At 45.3% G+C, this 22451-nt stretch overlaps 1 protein-coding gene and 1 long non-coding RNA gene across 14 annotated transcripts in view; one reads left to right on the top strand and one right to left on the bottom strand.

Moving 5' to 3' along the window:
• The window catches only part of LIMA1 (LIM domain and actin binding 1), a 24638-nt gene extending 8737 nt beyond the window's left edge, over nucleotides 1–15901 (bottom strand). For 2 of the 9 annotated variants that reach the window (XM_025145593.3, XM_040654823.2), the window contains exons 1-6: nucleotides 15249–15901; nucleotides 11630–11768; nucleotides 9322–9367; nucleotides 6890–7348; nucleotides 2328–2436; nucleotides 1349–1497 (exon numbers count right to left, since the gene is read on the bottom strand). In XM_025145593.3, the coding sequence (XP_025001361.2) occupies nucleotides 1349–1497; nucleotides 2328–2436; nucleotides 6890–7348; nucleotides 9322–9367; nucleotides 11630–11748 (882 nt within the window). In that variant the 5' untranslated portion in view covers nucleotides 11749–11768; nucleotides 15249–15901. Of the gene's footprint in view, nucleotides 1–1348; nucleotides 1498–2327; nucleotides 2437–6889; nucleotides 7349–9321; nucleotides 9368–11629; nucleotides 11769–14745; nucleotides 15138–15248 lie in introns of those variants that run through there. The other 7 variants (XM_004949728.5, XM_015300254.4, XM_015300253.4 and 4 more) reach the window with 5 other exon arrangements.
• Nucleotides 15315–22451, top strand: LOC121108085. 5 transcript variants are annotated; one of them, XR_005842385.2, is made up of 5 exons: nucleotides 15315–15744; nucleotides 15853–16631; nucleotides 17552–17724; nucleotides 18737–18863; nucleotides 18948–22451. It is a non-coding gene; the product is annotated as an uncharacterized LOC121108085 (long non-coding RNA). The 5 variants fall into 5 exon arrangements; XR_006932289.1 differs by having other exon boundaries at nucleotides 17552–18863; nucleotides 18948–19170; nucleotides 21250–22451; XR_005842387.2 differs by having other exon boundaries at nucleotides 17552–18863; nucleotides 18948–21476; nucleotides 21707–22451.

Below are 22451 nucleotides of genomic sequence, written 5' to 3'. Positions count from 1 at the left end.
CTTTACAAACTGTCTTAAGATTTACACAAAAGAATCTTTCACTTTAATAATAATCCAGCACAACCTCGTGTTTCATTGCCGCAGGATTCAAGATAATTGGGGAAAGACTCATGCTGTTCACAAAGCATCTTCTTTGTAACATGGAAGACAGATAGCCAAGTGCCAGCACTAGGAGCTCACTGGATTCTGTAAGCTAATTGAGTCTAACAGGTATGTAATTAAGTGCTGATGTTTCAATACACAGATCTCTAAATATGCTGCTCTCTCTCCCTACCTTTCCTGTGTCACTTGCGCTGCTATTAAAAGAATTGCTTCTCACCATTTCTCTAACCCACTGCAAAAACATCCCCCAGTTTTAATCCAGACCTGATTACACAACAATGCCCACAAAATAGCTGATCCCAGGAGAGATTATTTCTCTCTTTTGCAGCATAGATGTGACACATTTTCAGAGAAGGGAAGTACAAATACCATACTGCCATATCAAAAGACACTTAGTTCCTTTGGCAGCAAAAGAAAATAACCAAGACTTGACTTACAGCTTCTTTTCTAAGTACTGCAAACACTAACCTCATCAGCACCTTACCTGCTGCCCTTATTGACATGTCAGGCTAAAACCAAAAGAAATTCTGCTAAATGGGACTTCCTAAGAGCTTGAGGCTGCACTGACACTCAAACTGATAGCACTGGGGAATTGCAAACGACAGTCTCAAAAGAAAAGAAAATCTATGGTAAATCTCTTGCCATTAGGACAGACATTATTGAATTGGCTACTCTACTCTGAGCCACAAACTGGAAAAAATCATATGGCAAACCAAATACAGATTTAAGTCCTGAGAAATAGGACTCAAATCAGCAATTTGCAGATAACAACATCTGCTGCACAGGCTGCAGTGCCTTTCCACTCATACCACGAAGGTTACTAGATTTTCCTCCCAAGAACAGCAGAATCAAATCTCCACCACAGACAAAACTGAGAAGTCATTTCAGTTAGGTAGAGACCATTTCCTCTAGCTTAAAGCTAGTGTACATTATAGAAGTGAGGTTTCTGTTTGTTTTTAGCATGCAGACAGCAGAAAGAAAAAGAATGTCAGTTAAGTTTCAGAAGGACTGCAATCAGGGTGCCAGCAATTAACTTCCTGGAAAGCTTTCAAGATCACTCCAGCACGATGCAAGTACTTGTTTCTCCCTGCAGTAGAGGCAACTCTTCACTAGAAATGAGCCCTAGGAGCGCAAAGGTCTTTTCAAAACAAGATGGCATCATCTTCAAAAAGCTTGGTTTCTGTAACATCTTCCCAGCCTTAGGTTGGGGCTAAAATTCACTTCTACTCAAGGCAAACAGACTTACCGTGGTCACGAGGCCTGTGGAACTGCCCTGCTTGGACACAGCTGCCTGATACTTTGCCAACCTATCCTTTATTGAAGTTTCTGTTAAGCGAGGCATCTCCAGGCTTTTCTTGGTCTCTACCTTATCTGGGCTGAGTGCTGGACTTGCATCTACAAGATGAAAAGAATTACATGAATAAAGAGCAACTTCTATGAGCACCAATAGCACACATGAAAATTACAAACCCCACCCCTGTACCAGTGTGACAGAAATTCTCCAGTCACAGGTTCCAAGTCCTGTAATCTACCCCACCAGTTTCAGAAGTAGTACATTCACCTGCCACAGATTTCAGCCAGTGGTCTCAGAAGCAAACAGTATGAACACTGATGACCATTTTACTATTACTGTCAAATGAAAGCAGCTGCTACAGCAGCTAATTGGAAATTCACACCATTGCTGTAGAGGCACAGTTGTTCAAGTCTTTTAAAGAAGACACAGAACACAAAGCAGTTTCAATTGCCACTTCCAACTTTGCCATGAAAATATTCACCACATGATGTGTTAAAGATGAGGATTTCAACAGTAAACATGTTATAAATTAGTTCAGTTTAGCTTCACTGATCCTTGGAAACATCTGGATAAGGTAGGAAGGACATGAATTAAAACAAGGAAGACCTATCATCTATTCACTGCTTATTTTCTCAATTAGATTGACTACTAAAAGTAGTCATAGGAATAACTACTTTTATTGATTAATGCTAGTTATCTCCTGTGCCTCAGTTTCCTTTGCTTAAGGGGGCAATGCTTTAACATTCACAGCAAGATTGAGTTAATTACATGGAACGTTTGCATCACATGGATTTGCAGATGGGAGATAGTTACACTTCTTTCTACTTACGAAAGGCAAGATTCATTTCCATCCTGTTATATATAGTATTTCTCTATTATATATATTATATAAACTGGGGAAAACAAACAAACAAACAGGGGGATTACTGACCTGACGCACTGTGACTCTTCTCTCCTTGGCCAACATCAAGGTCCTCTGAAGAGAAGCTGTTTTCAGAAATCCTCCTACCAATTGCTGTCTTCCTCTGGTCTCTAGCAACCTATCAGAGACAGAACCCACCTATCAGCTGCCTGGACAAACAAAGATTGTTGCATTTAATCCTTTAAGATGCACAGGTGTCACTAGCAAATCTGCTTTACTAGAATAAACAAGTCTAGCAGGTGACATCTTATTTAACCAATATTAAGTTTGATCACAGAATACATGACCCTTTGTCACCTGGAAAACACTCTTGTGAAGAGGTTGGTAAACGTTCTTCAATAAGATATCTTGGTTGAAAAATCAGATAACCACACAGGTGAGCTTTTTACCACTGCAAGTACAAAACTTCAGTCTAGAATTTTGCATCTCATAACACTTCTCATGAAATTAATGTTCAAAGTCATTTTATGAAGATTTAAAATTGAAAAGAATGACGAAAGGAGCAAGATAACAGAAATCTGCATTGGTTTGCAGCTACAGAAGGGAAAAAAATACCACGGTAACAAAAGTTATCTAGAGCTATTTGTTTTGCTTTGGATCTCTCATGCACTTGGTAACAAATAATTCCCTAATTAGGTCCGATAAGGCTTAAGCTAGAGTGCTAGAGATAAATATTCTCAGATAAACAGGATAATCACTATTTGCAAGGCTGTGCTGATGGGCAGTTTTGTAGTTACAACCCAAGTGTTGTGGCTGGCTCAATCAGATTTAAGGCTCATTTGTTGAGACCAACTCCCCAAAATCTTGTGCTCAGTGAGAGGAATTGTGAAAAAAAAAACTTCAGAGCAGCTGAATGCTCATGAAATGAATTATTTAATTGGACCTCATTGAAATAAGATGTTTTCACAGCTGAAAGACAACATTCCAAATACTAGAAGGTGGCAGATCTTTGTTATCTCCCTCCTTAGGAAAGGTTAAATCACAGAGACAGTTAGAAATTACTTTTGAGGCTGATGAGAGGAAGAAGGCAGGTTTGGCAAGATGCTACAACCACACATCCCTGCACCCCCACCTCCTTCCAACAACTTTTATTTGCTGGTCACCAACCTGAAGGAAATTCCAACGTTTTATTTAAACAGAACTGCAGTGTAAGACAATCACTGTGAAAAATCAGACTGCTTTGGCATACAAAGCAGCACTTTACCAGGAAAGGAAAATGCAGCTGGAAAACTTTTTTTTTTTTTCCATTAGCATGGGAAATATTTCTTATTTCTGTGGTTTAAGGCTTTGTTAACTTTTCTTACTGGAAAAGAGCTTAGCTGTGACAAGCCTTTTCCTTCCACTGAGTGCGTTGATAGGTTCAGTTTGGGAGTGTCTGCACACTTGTAAGAACTTGCAGATTCCTTATTCTGAGCAAACTATCCTTAGATGATGGTTCTTCAGCCTATGTCTGCTTTCATGACAGCTTCAGTCCACACATCTGAAGCTCTTACAGTCAGAAATTGGCCCTTCAAAGGGTCTAGCTTTTCATTAGCATAGAGAAAATATCCTTATGGGCAAAATACACAGTAAGAGAAGACCCTATAAAGATAGAAAAAACAAGTTCATTAGCCCACTGGAAACTCTGAACTAGTGAATTCAGATAAGCTGTGGGTGTTTTTGTGTTTGTTATATGGATCACATACATTCTCTTGCATACGGCAGGGCTGATGAAGCTACAAATGGAACAAAGTTTGTAGTACAGACACACAGGAAGTTAAACTGGCAGCATTCATGAGGAAGACTTCACTGCTGGGGAACAAAAGTCTTAAGAAATTTAGATCTGGTGTCTGGGATTCCAACTTCCTGAAAAAAAACTATTAGCATCTCCCTGGGGAAAAGAAAGAAAAATCCAGACTGGGTAAAGCTGATGTGTAGATTTTACATCAATAGTCTCACACTGTGGTAGAAAAAAAAGCAGAGTAGTAAGTGAAAAATGTTTACCAAAAGGAAGGTGAGAGACTTTCTCCATTACCACCAACAGCCTGACCACAAGGAATTAGGCTGATTAGGGTGCATGGAAGGTAACACTGCTAGCACAAAGGAATCCCTTACCCCCAGGTTTAGGCTTATCCCACTCAGTTCCCTCTGTAATTCCAGGTGGGCCACTATTCCAGTGCTACAGCTTGTGCTGCTTGCAAAATGAAATAAAATATTCCTTGTGTCTGGAAAGCCCCAATGTTCTAAGACAAAAGAAGGGAGCGCAGAGGTACCACAGAGCTAACAGCATTTTGCCTGGGGCACAAGGAGCTGTTGGGCAAAAGACCAAAAAGAAGTTACACCTATTTCATTACAGACAACTGTGTCAAATGTGACCTTGAGCATTAGGTTAGACACACAAGGCATACTAAATTTTTGCCTTAAAGGAGGAACGCAAACCAACTTAGAGATAACTTCTTTAATGAGCCTTGCAGAACTGCTTGCTCTTTCTTTTCTTCTGATCTTCCTTGGGTATGTTTTTGTTATCACTTACAGGAAGAATTCTTCAAAATTGATAAAAGGCCTAATGTTTGGCCTCTATGTGCCTGCTCCTGGTTCAGACTAATGTGTTGAGAAGTATTTATACTGTGTCTTCGTGGAAAAAAAACGATCTGCCTTGTATCAAAATTGTATAAGACAGAACAAAATCTGAACAAATAGATGATTAAACTAAGAGAGTTTTGCCCTGAAAATCAGAATGGGTTTGTGCAGAGCCTGGGATCAAGTGAGGAAGTCCAGGCAGTAACCTGGATTCTTGCCATGGACTTTCCCAGCAACCAGGCAAGTTATTTTATCTTTACTGCCATGAACCTATAGCCATATTGCCACTTAACTTACACAGATGTTTTTGTCAGGAAAGCTCTGGCAGTGCTTATACCATAAGAATGAAGCAAATACCACAGAAAATTACCATTTCTCAGGTGAAGGAAGCCTTGCTTGCACTTAAACCAGGAATTTATCAACCAACAGGGTTCAGGAAGAGTATAAATGGAAGAGAGAACTGCAGATCCTGCAGTCAGTTCCTACCTCAGTGAAAAAGATCTGTGTCCCCATGGCGCTGAACTATCTTCATTGTACGTGACTACATGACATCATCCTCCAATCCCCAGATAAAATCCCAGAACCAGAAACCTTACAATAGTGCTTTCTGATCAGACACCCCTCCCCCCGACTTAAACTTCAGAGCCCTTCATGCCTTTTCCCTTCCAAAATTATAAAGTAACCAGATTAACTTGGAATAGGAACAGGATTTGAACCTAACCTGAAGAACTTAATATCTCCTGTATATTTACTGCGTTCACTCAGATTTCAACCACATTCAAATGACTAAGCTTAAGAGAATTATCAGTTCCAGATTCAGTCATCTCCAAAACAATTTTATTCCCCAGGCTAAGATAAAATTACTTCACATCCATCTGCAAGATGGAACTTTCCTGAGGAATCCTGACGGATTAATCCTACAGCAACAGTTCAGAGCAGTGCTATCAGGAAATCACCCTCCACGTCCCACCCTGAAAACAGCCCTGATAGTATGGGTGGCTCTTAGAGAATGACAAACAAAATCTAAGCCGTGCAATTACCATATACAGACCCCAAACTTACTTAACAAAGAGCTGCCCCTCCGAATCCCCTAACTGATACATGTTTTTAAAAAATCTTTGTGCAAAATCTGCTAGTTTTATTCAATAGCGCAAGAAAATCACTCGCAGTAAAACAAAGCCAGAAGTGTAGGAAACTATGAGAAAACTGGAAACTCCACCAGCCTCGGGACTGTGTTGCAAGTCAATGGCATATGCAACTCATTTTCTAGTTAAGCAATTCTCCCCCGGGACACACAGTCTGCAGTCCACATGCAGGATCAGATTTCATGAGCAGTTGTAGGAAAATGCAAGCCCTGTGCATTTGCAAGTCAAAACGAGTGAAGGCAGCAGCTTGTGTGGCGATCTCGGCTTCTTTACCCGGCGAGGATTTTTTGATAAGAAACATTTGTTAAGATACAAAGATGAAAGAAGAGCGAGGAAAAGACAGAGGTATTTCACGGCTCTTCTATACACACATCTACGTCTGGTCGTGCGACACACACACAGACACACATAGAGCCCTTCGCTGTGGCAGTGCATCCATCTCAGCCGTGACTGCCGATACTGCTGAGCTCTCTTCAAACAACCTTTGTATATAACTATGTCTACTTTGACACAGTTCATGTTTATGTAACTCATCTTACTCTTCATAGGAGATAAACACTCCCTTCACGCTTTGAACAAAATCTTAATAAATTCCACACATTTTTCTCATTTTAAACGTTAACCTTCAATCAAAAGCAAATTCATCATACATCTGCAGCGAGCAGTCGACAAAGCAGAGCAGCACCCTACACGTATTCACACAGCTCAAATAAGTTATTAACAGTGGCTATGCTATGATTCAACTCAAACAATGAATACCATCACTCAGAGTCAGTCGCTCTCAGCCACTCCCTCTGGGGATTTTTCCCTATGCCCAGCAGGCAGCACTTTTAGTTTCCCTTAAGATCTGCAAGGTCGGATCCTTACCTTGGGCTGAGCTGCTTCACCCTTTTCAAACATCATCTTTAACTTGTTCAGCGGAACGCTGTACTTCTCTATCTTCCCCGAAGACTCTGCGTTTTCACTGGCTTCAGGCTTTTCCACTTCTCTGGACTCTCTCAGATAGTTTTCCATTTTACCACTCTCCGGTGAGTGGCTTTGAGACTTTCTGCTGTCAACACCGGGACTCTGCAGCTGGCCAGGGGTGCCAGAAGAGGCCTGGGCGTGAGATGCTGTGCCGGCTGCCGGGATCTGCTCTGTGTCTGAGGAAAAAGCAAGGCTGCTTCCAACTCCCAGCTCGGGGCTCGCGACCCTGTGCCTAACCTCAGCACAGCTGCTCCGTAGCGTTTCCTTCCGAGGCTCCGTTCCCGGCACTGGATTCTCCCACTTCTTCTTTAGTACGCTCAGATTCCCTCTCTTAAAATGAGGGGGAAGATTTTCTGTGCTCTGAAAGAACAAGAAGTTAAATTCCAGTTATGTGCCTGATGAAGTACTTCCTTTCTATGAGAAAGGAAGTTAAAGGCTCAGTACTGATCTCAGCTCTCTGCTTTTTCAGACAGCTGTGAATAGTTACAACTGTGCCACATGGAGAAAGCATCCAGGATAGGAAAGGAAGGAGGGGGGAGAAGAGAAAAGTCAGGAGCTAAAGCAGGAAGTGAGCAAACAGGATGGCCTTATAAGGAAAAAGGGAGTCAAGGTCTAATGAGTTAAATGACACACAAAAGGCTCCAATCCACACATGAAGGAAAGGGGACCCAAACCTACAGAACAAGGGTCTCTAGTCCTGGAACAAACAAACAACAGAAAACACAGCCACAGAGATGCGTGGTGTGCCAAGAGTTGCAGTGTCTTCCAGCTGCTTCAGAAGACAACAATTAATAACCCTTCCAAAAAGCTACTGATTAGCTTCCAAAAACCAGTACTTTTTGATCTTTTACATTTATACTAGCACCAAACATAAACATTTCACTTACAAGAGATCTGGCTTCACTATTTACTACTATGCAGAGTAAGGCTTAAGCAAGGCACAGACAAGATATTTCTGTTTGCTCCCATTCATAAATACCAGATCATTTGCTGGACTTTTCCTTCTATTTCACTCAACACACTGAAAGCTCTAGACAGGAAACATTCACACAAAGCACAAGTGTTGCCTTACCACTGTGAGTTAGATGGTAATACATGGAGCACATTCAAATGCTTTCCATGTTAATTTTGCTCACAAGCAGTTACCCCTCCTCAGAGTAACAGGCCAGTCTATGTTTGATTCATTCAAATCTATTACCTGCCAGCATTGCATTTTTGCTGTCCCTCCCTTACGGAGTCCACTGTGTATCAGACTCATTGCAAGTGGAGCAGGTCTGCAAGGCTTACAGGAATTAAGCAGGATTAGCAGCTATATTAAGATTTAAGTCTCTCACCCCATTACTCTTCTGGTCACATTTTGAACACTGCTTTGCAAATTAACTTGAATCCATCTAGGCTTCAAAAAGATCAGCTCACTTGCTGACTGTATTTAAAAGAAAGTACTAAAGTTGTAAGGCAAATGTTGTAGTGTAACAGAAGTACTTAAAACTGCACAGCAGGTTTCCACCTCTGGATATGAGATGTATTGCCATGAAGCCCTGGCATACTTTGTAGCCCAGTCATTTTTGCTTGGGACTTGCCTATTCCTGATCTTAGAAGCAATGAAGTAAACTTAAGACTGGGGAATAATTTTTAGAACACTTATTTTATCACTTCTGTATCCCAGAGAGAAGCAAAATGACTTCTAAAGCATTACAGAGATTTCTTAGCATGCCTATATATCCTGTTCTTTTAAAATGAAAATTAAAAGGTCTGCTTGTGAACACCTGGTCTTCCATCAGGGTCTCCTGACCCCATAGCAGCAAGTGCAGTGCAGGGTGAATGCACAGCTCTAGCAGAGCCAAGAAGGATGGCTCTCCCACATTCAGGGACAGTTTGAACTCTGTACACCGTTTCAGAGAAGATCCCTTAATGGATTCTGCAGTTATCAAAGAGATGCATGCTAGATTTCAGAGAGGCTGGCAGCTTCTTCTTAAGCAGACTTTTAAATTTAGTTAAGGAAGAGGTACCACATAACTGCCTACAGCTAAGAACAAAGAGGTTGTGGTTAGAAATGACAGCCAACTCATTCTGCCTTTTGCTTAGGAGTGAACTGGTGATTCAACATGTAGCTTTGGGCAAGTCACTTGATTTTCTTTCCTTTCATTCACAGTCATGAAAAGAAGAGGGAATGGGTCAAAGGCAGACACTGTCTGAGTTTTCTCAGGACACATATGTAGGACACATAGCAACAGCTTTGATATTCCCAAAATAAACTGCCACAGGAACATTTCATGCAGGTGATCCATTCTGGTTGCAGGCTGTTGCTTATTGCCTAGGAAACAGATACTTACATTTCTTTTTTTCTCAGCCGTGGCTTCTTCAGCTGCTTTCTGATACCTTTGGGAAATAGGAAGGAGGAAAAAAAAACACAACAGTTTTAAACTAGAATACTGAATGATCACGAAGACGGCTGATATTTCATTTCCACCTAGGACTCTGTGCACCTACCAAATAAAACCCAAGGCTGGAAAAAACAGTAGTGAATAGTATCTGAACAATGCAAAATAACAGACACGTTTTAAGTCATCCAGCTTACAGTAATAACATGCGTTGATAATTTTTGTTAACTAAGCACTCTCATTCTCAAATCTAGGCAGTTTACCTTGGAATAGCTGTATTGTTTCTCCCTCCCAGCTGTCTGCTGTGTCCCCTCACAGGAATATTGCCTCAGCTATTTATACAGCAGCTGCTGAACCGTAACAAATTACAGCTTGGCATACACAGAAAATCTACATAAGTGCCAGTTTATCGTACTATGCTGGGTGGTAAACTGCACCAATTCAGCAGTTGCTTCATGAGCAGCTGAATCACCCCAGCAGTGGAAACGTTAATCACAGCCCTGTGAAGATAAGCTACCCTGGATCATGAATCAAAGTCCTTTAAGAAGCTACAGAAAACTCCCAGCAATCTGCATGCCACTCTGCTGCGAGTAAATGCACCCACAGCTCAGAGCACACCGCCCTCACTGATCAGTACACTGCACAGCAATTGCACTTTGCTTTTGAAATGCACAAATTAATCTGATCAAACACATTTTTCCCATTTGCAATCAAAACTGTGCTTTTCAAAGAAAAGAATCATCCCTCAACATGTTTCTGTTTTTCTTATCTCTGGGTCTTTGTTTTCTGTGCAATTCTACTTTTGATAAAACTATGAATATGTTACAGGCCATAAATGAGTCACTGATACTGTAAGTCATCAGCTTCAGACTTTAAATAATGGCTGGTATCAAACCAAGATCTAATGTACATCAGAGGCTCTAAGGAAAAAAAAAAAAAAAGCCCCTTAGAAGGACCAGATTCTTTCTAAGGAAAAAAACTTACACACAAATACCTGCCTTACAGCTGATCAGCCTCAGTGACTTTTTTTTCCTTTTGTGAATTGTGTGCTCTTATGCAGGTTTCCTCTCTCTTCATGCAGAAGAGCACATTGCACTCTTGTTTATTGCTGCTTTACAAATTGCATTTACTGTACAGAGTGAATTGTAGCTGGCCCTCTTTAATTCACACAAATGTACCAACCTATGTCTTGTATACTGCAGAGCTTCCAAAATTGGAATGAGACATTCTGAGAAAATAATTTTATGGAGGAAGAGAGATCAATACTGCTGGAAAAAGCAATAGAGACATGGGGATGAAAGTGCTCAGCCAAACTGGAAAACATACACAAGGACTGAAGAGTTTCAGGCAGCACTCAGTAAGTCAGCCCATCGCAGCGCACTGTTTAAGTATCCGCTGTTGCAAATTTGCATGTCTCTGACCTGGCAAAACTGATAATTTAAACACTACGGGGATTAAAACAATATTCCCACGTACAAATATTTAAGTAATGACAATTTAGAAGAAAACACTCCTCTCTGTCAGTGTCAGAGTTGGCAAAGCCAGTAAGCAGCACTGTGTTTTTGCAAGGAACTGACACTGCTTATGTAGAGGGACTCCGCTTGATTAAGGAGTAGCAGTTTGGATTACTTCCAATAAGCCCTTTCCAAAGGATTACCAACATTTAGCAAGATGACTAGGTTCTGTAATCAAGTTCCAATGAGTGAATAAATTACCTTAACGAGACTGGTCAAAGCAAGCAGCTTTTCCTAGGACAGCATTACAGAGCAGCATCTCTGTGTAAAGTCCAGAACGTAATTATCCTTCCTCTGTTGACTCCAGAAAGTTTCTCCCATTCTCAAGATTTAAATAAAACACTGCTACACTATTAATGCAAGTCTAGGTCACTTGGCTGCCTAGCTCCCACGTTAAGTGAGAATCCTATGCAGCTCATCATGAAGCTGCAAAATCCCTTTTTTGATGAAGTAAAAGTCCATCAGCAGTAGCTGCCTACACTCCAACACTATACCCTGAGAATCTAACTGTAATCACACTTTCTGACAGTAGAAAGAAGAGATTATAGCTCTGATATTTGAAACAATGTCAGCAACTAGAAGAAGTTTTGCACAGCATACACTGAACCAGAAATGTAAGATTCTGTAAATGTAAGAGCAATGTTCTTTTTGAGAAGCAAAGCAACCATCAGTGAAGCAGGTATTGTGCAGTATCTCAGCTTTAACCTCCCCACACAGACTGTGTTCAGAATCCTCGCAGTACTTACCTGGAGAACCTCTCCGCAAGTGCTGATGACTTATTCTTGTTGACAAGAGAAAGCTCTTTTGCAGTGATTTTCAAAGACTGAGAAGTCCATTGTCTTCTATTAAACGGGGAAGGCTCCATCTTATCACCACAAGCACCTACTGAGGAAGAAAGCACAGTGTCAGTCAGTATGAGTTATATGAGCAGAAAAGTAGTTGCACAGAGTGATTTGATAGTCACCATTTGAAGTCAGTTCATGAGCTGCTGAACTACCTGTGCCACCAAGTGCTGATCATCGAGAACCTTGTCCATCAACTGACCAAAAAATACCCCTCAGCATCAGACTAAAGTTATAATTTCCTCTGCAGATGCCATTGAGGTGGTGCCCCTGATAAAACACCACTACAGTGAATGGGGCAAGAGATAGGATGTAAAGCAGAACACGAGTAAGAAGCAGACTGTGACTGAAAGGGACGCTGATGCGAAGTTCTGTCTTTCCTTTACACACACAGGCTCCAGGAAGCCCTGGTATGCCCTCTCTTGTTCTGCTTTCTGAACCAAATGCTCTGGCATTTATGTAAGAAGGCTTGAGTTATGAAACCTAAGAGGATGTAATTCCTATGCAAACATTTTTCATTCACTGGTGGTGTTCACTCTTCATGCAGCAGCCGTTTCCTCTGTGAGCCAACATAAGTCTTCTGTTCACAGAGGCAGCTGTAAATCTCTTGCCACAATCGCTAGCAGTTACCTAAAGGAATAGTTTTGATTACTTTTGCCTTGCTGTAAAATGGAAGAAATTGTGTACAGCTTTTCACAGCATAAGTCAGCAAGTCAGTATCTCATAAACATATATATATATATACATATATATTTTAAAACACAGTTTTCTTTTCTGGAGGAGGAAAGGAGGGGAGATTAATTTAAAGAGTTCCTTGATAAGACAAAAATAAAGCTTGTGAGGCAACGCCTTTCCTTTTCTCCTATTTTCTTTTACCCCTCGCCTTGTGTCACACAATGCCTGCAGCAAGTGCACTGCCTGCTCCTGCAGTGGTGACATCAGGCAGGCTGATCTCTTTCCTGTTTTTTTTCCATGAGTTTTTTAGCTGACCATTAGGTTACAGAACTCCAGAAGCCTGAGTCTTTAAAAGGCACCTTAGGAACTTGATATAAACAGTAAAATGTAGCGATGATCATCTGAAATCCTCATACACATACAATGCAATTCCTCAAAAGCATCAAAGATTTGGGATTCTGCAGCATCTCAGTCCAAAAGAACTCAGCTGCAGCAAGTGGAATCTCACTGATCTGATGTGAAGTTGAGGCAGAAGAACCTGAACCAATGCTGACAGGGGAGAATGGGTCTGCAAAGCGCCGGCTTGTTGCTGGAAGCAGAGGAACCTCTCCAGTGCTGCACCCTGCTGCTGTGCAGAGATAAAACACGCAGCCAATGAACACCTTGCTGCCCTGGTGGGTATCGTCAGGGAGGATGGGACTTCCTCTGAGATTCCTTAACTCACCTGATGTCATGGAGAGAACGACACGCCAAGCCAGCACATGTTTTTCAAGATCGTGATTTAGATGGTGCTTTTAGATGTACAGGTTGAACTATCATGGCAAACCAGAAAAGTTACACTATTTTTGTCGTGGTGTTGAAACACACTGAAACTACTTATCAGCATTACGTTTTCAGTCGCAGCCTGCTGCAGCTTCAGGCTCACATCTCCCACTGAAGGCAGCCTCTGAAGTGCACCCATGGCCCCTTCCAGCAAGAGAAACTCCAACTGAGGAGTTACTTTTTTAAATTCATCGTTTCCAGGAAACATTTGGCATCCCTAAACCACCTCTGCTGTTACCCTGTTTTGTCAGGACTAAACTGGAATAAGGATGCTCTCTGTTTTCCAGACTTAAAGAAGCTGTCGCTCTTTACCAGCCGCACAAATGATCACCCACAGAGTTAATGGCTCTAAGTAGAATATGGGGGGTGCTCAATATCCTCCCTTTTTAACAAGCATACCTTACATGCAAATAAACCAGCATTTCTGTGATGACAAGACAGAGCCCCTGCTATCAGTGCAGCAAACACTTAGCATAGAGATTCCGTAAAGGCGTGGAATACATCCACAGAGACTGCAGCTTAAATTTACTCCTGAAAAAGGCATCTGCTGAAAAAGAAAACCCTCCGAGCCAGCTGTCGAATGCTACAGCTTCAACTTCTGTTTGGTGATTAATCTGGAGCCAAGAGGAGATCATCTGAAGCCTCACTTTGCAGTTTAAATCGCCATGCACCAAACAGGAGTCGGTTCTGCACAGCAAACAGTAGCAGGGCATTCATTAGAAGCCTCCCTTGGCAGACAGCAGCTCGCTGACTGATGTGCACCTTACACGGAAGGACAGTTGCAGTACAACACTGAGAAAACAAAATCTAGTTAAATCGTGCAGAAAATGGGCCTTAATTTGATACCCAAGCACAGGAGCCTTCAGCAGTCACTGTTTGCAGATGAATTTTTCCACCATTGTGTTACTGTTCTGTTTCCTACCATTTGCTGCGTTGCAGCCACAGGTGCGCCAGGACAATCGGTGCTGTTTTGGCAGTCTCTCTGCACAGAAGCAGCAGCCGCTGCTGTGACATTGCATGGGAAGTTAAGGAGCACATTCAGAGGCTCAGCTGCTGTGAGGGACACGAAGCAGAACTCCAGGATATCCAGAAATGGGCGCTCCTACATTTACAGCGCCATTCCACGTTCTCAGCCCTCTCCCATTCGCTTTCAGTTTCACCTCATTCAAACACCTTTGTCCCTCCTTTGCTGCTCCTTCTGAAGAACTATTCCAACCCACGTCAGGAAAAAAAAGCTCTTTATTGTATGAGTAGAATTTAAACAAGATTGCAAGCATTCTGCGTGGTGCCACACAGACAGTTATGTTAAAGACGGGACAGAGTCCCCAGAAGGAGGAGGGGAATCTCGAGTCCTGCAGGATACCACGGAGGGAAGGGCTGCACTGCAGCAGACAGAAATCCAACTACACGGAAAGTCCCGAAGGAAAACCACTGCTTAGCGACCACCCCGCAGCCCGGAGCACCGCTCCCGGCACCTGCATCGAACCGAGCAGCACTGCACCGCGGCACCGGGACCTCCTCACCTGCCGCCCGTCCCGCACCCACACAGCACCTTTCTTCCTTGCTTTTAACCCGTCCGGCTCGCTCCCTCTCTGCTTCCCATGCTGAGCTCCGCGACGACCCGACCCCGCTGCCAACGGCCGGCACCGTGCGGGCACCGCCGGGCTCGGGAGGGGCAGCCCGAGAACACCCGCGCGGCCCGCCGGGCACCGCCACCCTTCCCCACCACCGGACCCCGCGGCCCAGCGCCCCCTCGGAGCCTCCCACGGCGGGGACCCCTCGGCAGCCCCGACCCCCTCTGACAGGGCCGCAGCGGGCAGGGCGCCCCCCTCCGGCCCGGCGGTCTGCGCGCCCCCCTCCCTCCTCACGCACCTGCGGCGGCCGAACGCGCTCCACGCGCACACCTGTCGCGGACGGGGTAACAACTGCACCTCCGCGCCGGCGGCGGCGCCGGGCAGCCGAGCTGGCCACGCCCCTCTGCCCCCAGGCCACGCCCCTCCGCCACAGACCACGCCCCAACCCTTACCGGGAAAAAAATGGGGGGCGGTGGGTGGGTGGTGGTCGTGGTCTTCGTTCAGCGCATGCGTAGCTCGACTCCCCACAGGGTCTTCCCCGCGCGTGCGTGGCGGTCGAGGGGAGGGTAGTGGTGTGGTGTCGTTGGTGGGGGTCGGGCCCTTTTGGGCAGCTCTTTCGGGTGGTGGTGGTACGAACAGCGCTCAGTACCGCAGGGCTGCCCGCGGGGCCGGAGCCGAGAGGTGCGGGTGGGCAGCGCGTGGTTGCGTGGTGCGGCCGTACGTGGAGGGCGCCGTGCCGGGACGAGGAGCTGCCCGCGGTGGGGTCCTGCACAGCCCGAGCGTGTTTAAAAACAAAACAATGAGGTTTTCAGCAGCCCGACTTGATAACCCGCATTCCTGAGATGCTAGGCGTTTATGCATCTTCATTAGCATGACACGAGCGTGAGTCTGCAGCCAGAAAGCGGCTTCTCCGTTCGTTTATCTGATCAGTGCGCTTCAGGAATTGCTGTAGGTGCCCTTTTATTTATTTTTGTTCTATCTTACATCCTTTCTGGTGTTCCAGCAGCATGAAACATGAAATCCTTGAGTTAAAATGCTGTGTCCTCACTCCCACAGGCTGACAGCTCAATAGGGCCTCTCTGCAGCCACAGCTCCGTCTGTGCCCGATGCTCAGCACAGCTCCGCTCTCCGGAGCTGCTCGCACAGCTCCCCACCCACCCCAGCCATGAAGCAGGAAGCAACGAGTTGGAATCGATAGCTGGCATTGCTTGTGGAGTAACCTCAGGCACTGACATGTGAAATGTGCTCTTCCCATTGCTGGCCTAGAAAATACACACAGCTTAAATTATGGACGTTGTAACTTCGCAGAGGCTGATCTGTGCTGGAGGGTCGGGGGTGCGTCCAGGTGCAGCAGATGGGACTGTTGCCAAAGTGTGTCAGATAAGCTCTGCGTGGTGCTGTTAAAGGCATGGCTTGCACAGGAAACGGCCTGTTTGCTTTGGTGATGCCAGCAGGGCATTGCAGGCACAGCTCAACTGCTTCTCAGAGCTGCTGCTGCCATTCCAGACACTGCGACGTCCATGCAGACGTGGGACTGCCATAGGATTGAGCCCCTCTGGCCTTGCCTCCCTTTGTCTGGTGCCAGGAATGCTGCAGGACACCAGTGACAAATAACACAGCAAAACAGACTGCACATCTGAGGCAGCTTTGAGCCCATGCCATGCATGCAGCTTTCCTCTGTGCAGCACTTCCTGGAGCTCAGCTCAGCAGAGCTTCTGCAGGATTGGAGTCTAAATGAGGCCATGCTGTAAAGTGAGGCACAGCAGCAAGGAGGAGCTGAGAGGGAGATGAGTGCAGCAGTTAGAAGACACCACGTGGACTTAGCGATTTGCAAGGTTTGTGGGATTGCATTGGTTGAGCTGGGTCCACTTCCCTCCAGCATCCTGAATGGGTTAGAGAGGTTAAAGGGTGCATTGCTGCCCCTCTAGCAGCCATTTATGTGCCTGCTGCTGCTCATGACTTTCTGTAAAACCTTTTAAACACGTTGGTAGTTTCCTGTGTCAAAAAGGACTTTGTCCTCTCAGCTGATCTTACAGCTGTAAAGTGTTCTTCTGTAGGCACATTTGGTGAATACAAAGTCTGCATTTCTTTGTTCTACCAACCTCACACCTATAAAAGCCTCACTGAGATCCTTCTAAGCCTTCTCTACAAACTGAAGAGTGAGTCCCAAGCATTTTGGTAGCTCCTTATGAAGACATCTGCCCCCTGCCCTCCTCTGCACCCTCTGTACCTCCATCACATTCTTCTATGCTGCTGGGACCAGAACTGCTGCAGCTGTGAGCAAACTGAGCACTTTTCTAACAGCAGAGATGAGGACTTTGGCCTCACCATGGTGTCCTTCTTGGAAACAGCCAACATTCAGATGGAGCTTTTAGCTGCTGTTGTATTCTGAGCCAGTGGCTTCAGGGAGGTATCCATAACAATGCTGTGCTCCCCTTCCCGAGCTGCAGCTGACAGTTATGAGCCCATCATAGAGTGAAAAGGACCGGAGTGTTTCTGGTGTCTTTGTGGTTTAGTAAGAGATTGCTGTGAACTGCAGGGAGAAAGGCTGATGAGTCAGTGAGATACAGCCAGCCTATTGCAGGAGAATAATCTCAGGTGTAATTATTAACAGGTTTATGTTTTATGTAACGGGTGTTTGGGTTTTTTTGTTAATGTTTTTTTTTAAAGGGACAGCATCTTCTCTAGCATTACTCTTAGGGCATTATTTGTCCTAGAGAGGAGAGTCCAAATAACGTTTATTTTGCCTTTTCAGCACTCTCTGCCTGGTACCCCAGCTGAGGGTTTCTCTCTCACTGCAGCAGCACTTCCTGAGGGAATCTGCTTCCTCTACCTGATTTCTCTGGTTGTTGGAGCTGCTGAACTTCCTCCAGAAGAGGCCCAGCAGCAGCAGGTAGGGTGAGGTAGCTGCTGAAGAAACACTCAAAGGTATGGACGGTGCTTGAACACCCACATGGCTTTTTCTTTCCCTCCACCCAGCCAATGAACTTCATGTGACCCCCTCCCAGCAGCACCACTCATTTGTTTAATCAGCGATTAAACTGGAATTTTACTTCACTTCCAAACACGCTCTATCAGTCCTTACATTCCCTTCTATTTATTTATTTTTTTTAAATAAAGGGAAAGCAGTAGAAAAATACATCATTAATGTAGCATAGCATAACTTAAAGGAGATACCATCACAGATGTGGTGACTGCGGGACTGAGGAGGAGAGGCTTTAAGCCCTCCAGGAAACAGCTGTTCCAGAAAGACAGAGTTACAGCATAGACATGAGTTACAGCACAAGTGCCCTTGTTGGCTCCTGCAGCCCTTTCCAAGCTCTCCTTTAGGCACAGTTTAAGACTCCAGGATTGCTTCTTTCACACAGCACGTGTCAGTACCACAACAAAGAGAACCAACCAAACCACACCCAAGTGTTAACCTTGCAGGTAAAGTGCAATAAAAAATGAGTGCTGGCATCCTATGGGATCAGTGCAGATTTCTTTTCTTCCTTGTTGTGTCTCTTTTTAAAAATACTGCTTGTTTTCACCAGTGAATGCAGAGCTCACTACCCCATGATTCCATGAGCTCCTTTCTAAGTAGAAATAGCAAACTTAGACCTCATCACTGTGTAATTACAGTCAAGCTAGCTTTGCCCCTTCATATTTGCATTCGTTGTTGGATTGCCCAGTGATGTGGGATTCCTTCCTGACTCTTTCCAGTCAGTTTGGATGTCCTGAGTAGTTCCGTATCAGTAGATTTGTCACTTCACTGTTTACTTATTTTCCAGCTCATTGGTGACTGTTGTACAATTCGGGCCTCTGCACAGATGCATGCTTTGTTATTGCTCTACACATTGGAGGTCTATAAAGCAGATCTGTAGTTATGGTGTGACTTGACATGCCCAGCATAGTGCAGGCCTGCAGAGATTAACTGATTTTATCCATCTCCTTCCTGGAGCTTCTCTGTTGTGAGGCCCTTTGGATTTCATTTGCCTGCTAAAAGGTGCAATTGCTGATCTGGCCACTGAGGAATCATCATCAGCGCATCTCCTGGCAAAGCAAAGCACCTCCTTCCAGAAAAGCTGGTGAGCTTCAGGTGTCTTTTGCTAAACAGGGGATTTTTGGTGGAGTTAAACATTAACACTGATCACAGTTCCCATCTGTTCAAGGTCCAAGAGAGAAGCCGTGTGCTGAGTCAGCCTGGCAGCTGTATTTCCTGCTCCAGTTCTCTCCTTCTGCATGATTCACTCCAGTTCCCTGCCAGGAAGCCTTGGTCCTGGGTGAGACAGTGAGAGGCAGAGGGATGCTCCTGCTGTCCTGCACCAGGATATTGGAGACCAGCTCCTGTGTGTCCTGGCTGCCCCGCAAGTAATGTTGGTGCTGCAAGGAAAGGTGGGAAACTCAGAGTCACCAAAAGACTTGCTTGAGTTTCTTTGTCTGTTAGCAGTCCTGTGCTCTTGCCACATGGCACTTTTCCTTCCAGACAGCTCTGGACAATGGCTGTGAATGCACGGGACAGCATATTGTCTGGCTGTGTGTATTGCTTTTATATGGGCACTTGAACTAAAAGGGTAAATCCTTTTAACTGTGGTGTTTTGAAGAGAGCAGCACATTAGCCGGGAAGGAGGGTGGGCAGATGAGAAGAGCTGTTTTATTCAATATTGCTGCCACAGTTCATACAGTCAGCACTGCCAAGACTTTGGGCGTAGCCAGTCTGACATGGGAAACTGATTGTTCAGTGCTGTTGCCTGGCTGCTGCTTGGAGCTGCAGCTCTGTGCTGTCTGCCTGGTGCTGAAGGCTTGGGGTCAGACCCAGCAATTGCTGCTCATCCCCTCGGAGAGGCACCGATCCCACGCTGGTGGGTTTGGTTCTGTCTGGACTGTGCTCAGTTTGCTTCAGCACCAGTTTGTGAAAATGCAACTGCATGATCTGCTGAGCTCAGACCTGCAAACAGAGCCAAGAGCCTCTCTGGCTTTGGATCAAACTTTGCTGTGGTTACATGGATCGTGTGATGGCGCAGCTGATCCTTCCAGCATTGTGTTCTTGCTTTTGGCCTCTTCGGTTGCACAAAGAGCTCAAAACATTGTCCCCCTGATCTGTTACTTAGTGATACTAGGATTGTCCTCCAGGAGTTGTTGAGGAAACTCCTCTGCCTGCATTCCTGTTTATCAGAGACTCCTTCCCAGCGTGCCAGCCCATGCACAAAGCCTTCAGCATCCTCAGCTGTGGGACATGTGAACAGACACAGCTCCTCCCTCCGGCACAATGGCACTCTCTTCCCTGCTCAGGACAGCGTGCCACGTCGGTCAGTTCCTCAAGAGCTTTGGTTCTCAGAATTGAGTTAAATCAGGCCTAAGCTGGACTCTGAGCCCTCCTTGAGATATTTTGACAGAGAAATGTATGCCTTGAAACGACTTGAAAAGAACTGTAGGGAGGGAGGAGAGCAGGAAAAAGCATCGGCTGTGAGCGGCTGCCCTCTCCCGAGATCTCTCCCCCTGCAAAGAGTGCAGCCTTGGCTCCTCTGTGACCTCTTTCTTCCTGCAGGGTAATGAAAGTCAGCTCACTGTAATGGCAGGCTGAAAGTCAGCTGCTCTGCCACAGGGTTAGTCCTCCGGATAGATGAAAGGAAAGTGGTTTGATGTCCAAACGACTGTCACAGCTTTAAAGAAGAATTAAAGCCAGATGTTTCCAACCAGCCTGCTGAGAACAGCCTTTTCTGACATATTTGCCAAACCACCAAGGAGACCCAGCCAGTGCCTGCAGCGCTGCATGTTGGGAAAGCACTGATCCCAAAGGCTGTGCTGCAGTTGCTGGAGCACCCTGGCTGTCCGGAATGAGCGCACCCGCAGGGCTGGGGCAGACAGTGCTGCCAGCTCAGTGTTTGTGCACCATTGCTCAGTGTTTACTCCTCACTGATCGTGGTGATGACAGCAAGATTGTGATTGTAAACACATCAAATTCAACACCTTTTGCCTTGGGACAAAGTATTGTAGGTATTGAAGGTATTGTAGGTGTTAAAGGTATCGTAACTGGGCTGGCATCAGCTCTCAGGTTGGTGGCTTGTAATGGTTAATGGAGTCCAGAATGTCATCCCTGTCCCTGGCTGCACTCGGGCTGATGTTCAGTCTAACAGGCAGAGCTTTTCCTGCACTGGGATCCCATCAGAACAAGGAAGAATGCATTTTAGTCTCGCCTCACACACACAGTGTTTGTATTCAGCTGTGACTGAGGCCAATGACTGTTCCTGTGTGGGTAGAACTGAGGTGAAAGCCGAGGAACAGGAAAATGGAATCCTTGCCTCGGTGTAATCAGGGACAGATCTGCACTTCCCGCTTTGCTGGGAGTAACGCAGACCTCAGGACTGCTGGCTGTGTGGTTCCAGCTCACACCCAAAGCTAATTAATCTTTCTGCCAGCATAGCTGCTCCAGGCTTCTGCCTACAATAGGTATTGCTCTTTTACCTTTGTCAGCCTGCCTGGTGGTTACAACGTTCACCTTCTGGGCTCTTCAGGACAAATTCCCGATGCTGTGCCCTCAGCGCTGCTTTGAGGTGGAGTTTCCCCTCGCGAAATCAGGGGGCGCTGGAAATGTCCTCTCGGCTCCGATGCCTGGGAAAGGTTTTGCTCGCTGTTCTATGGGGATGTGTCACAGCCCTCCTCCTCCTCTTGCCGGCGTGCTTCGTCCTCTGGGGCAGCAGGTGAGGTGCTGCTGAGATGCCACGTGCTCAGAAGGTGCAAAAATAAATAGAGCAGAGGGAAGGTAGGATGTGGGGAGTCCCAGTTTTTACTGGCATCCACTCACAATCAGATGATTGGACCAGTAACAAAAAATAAATCCCTCTCTCGTCTGACTCTACAAACTGAGCCATAGAAAGGAGCTTTCTTCCATGCCCTTCGTCTGTTCTCACAATACAACATCTCATTTCAGCATCCATTCATTCTGCTCTGCCGCATCACAGACAGAGGCACGATTGTTTCTGCTGCGATCCCAAAACCAACTGTGCAGGGAGGGCCGTTGGGAGCTGCTCAGTGGGGCAGAGCAGTCCTGGTGGAGCTCAGGGAAGGCTGTTGGCCTCACCGCCCTCCTGGAGGTTAACAGAAGACCAACAGGAAGGAATCCGGACTGTGATGTAAACACAGAGTTGTTTCTCTTTGCCTCTCAGATGGGTATTAAATGTGATCTGATTATGGCTTGTTCTGTTTCTTGAATTGTCCCATCCGAATTGCTCCCTTGGAAGACAAACAATTATTGTTAAATGAATTATTCAGTAGCTCTATAGACTGGGTCTGTTTTTCTGCCCCATTGCACGTGAAGCCCGCTGAGGCTGTAAGTGAGTAAATGCTCTGTCAGTAGTGGAAGTGTTTTGGCCAACAGCTGACCAACAACTTTACCAGGGCGATTAAATGGGGACGCCCTGCAGGAGCAAAGCAGAACCGCGGCCTCCCTGAAGTCCTGGAGCTCCTGTGGGATTTCCAGAGCTCAGCAGGCCTGAAATGGGGCTCCGCACAACTCTGTGCTATGATTTCTCTATTGCTGTGATATTGCGATGGGTGCACTAAAAATGAATGAGCAGATTCTGAAGATAAAGAGGTCTGTAAAACAGGGATAAGGCTTAATTACTTCACAGGAGGGTTAAAGGATTAATGAATTAATGTTTGCAAAGTGCTTTGAA

Source organism: Gallus gallus, chromosome 34 (genome assembly GCF_016699485.2).
Source record: "Gallus gallus isolate bGalGal1 chromosome 34, bGalGal1.mat.broiler.GRCg7b, whole genome shotgun sequence".
In the NCBI taxonomy this organism is placed as follows: Eukaryota; Metazoa; Chordata; class Aves; order Galliformes; family Phasianidae; genus Gallus; species Gallus gallus.
The sequence above is the reverse complement of the archived record's forward strand: the minus strand, read 5'-3'. Positions and strand labels throughout refer to the sequence as shown.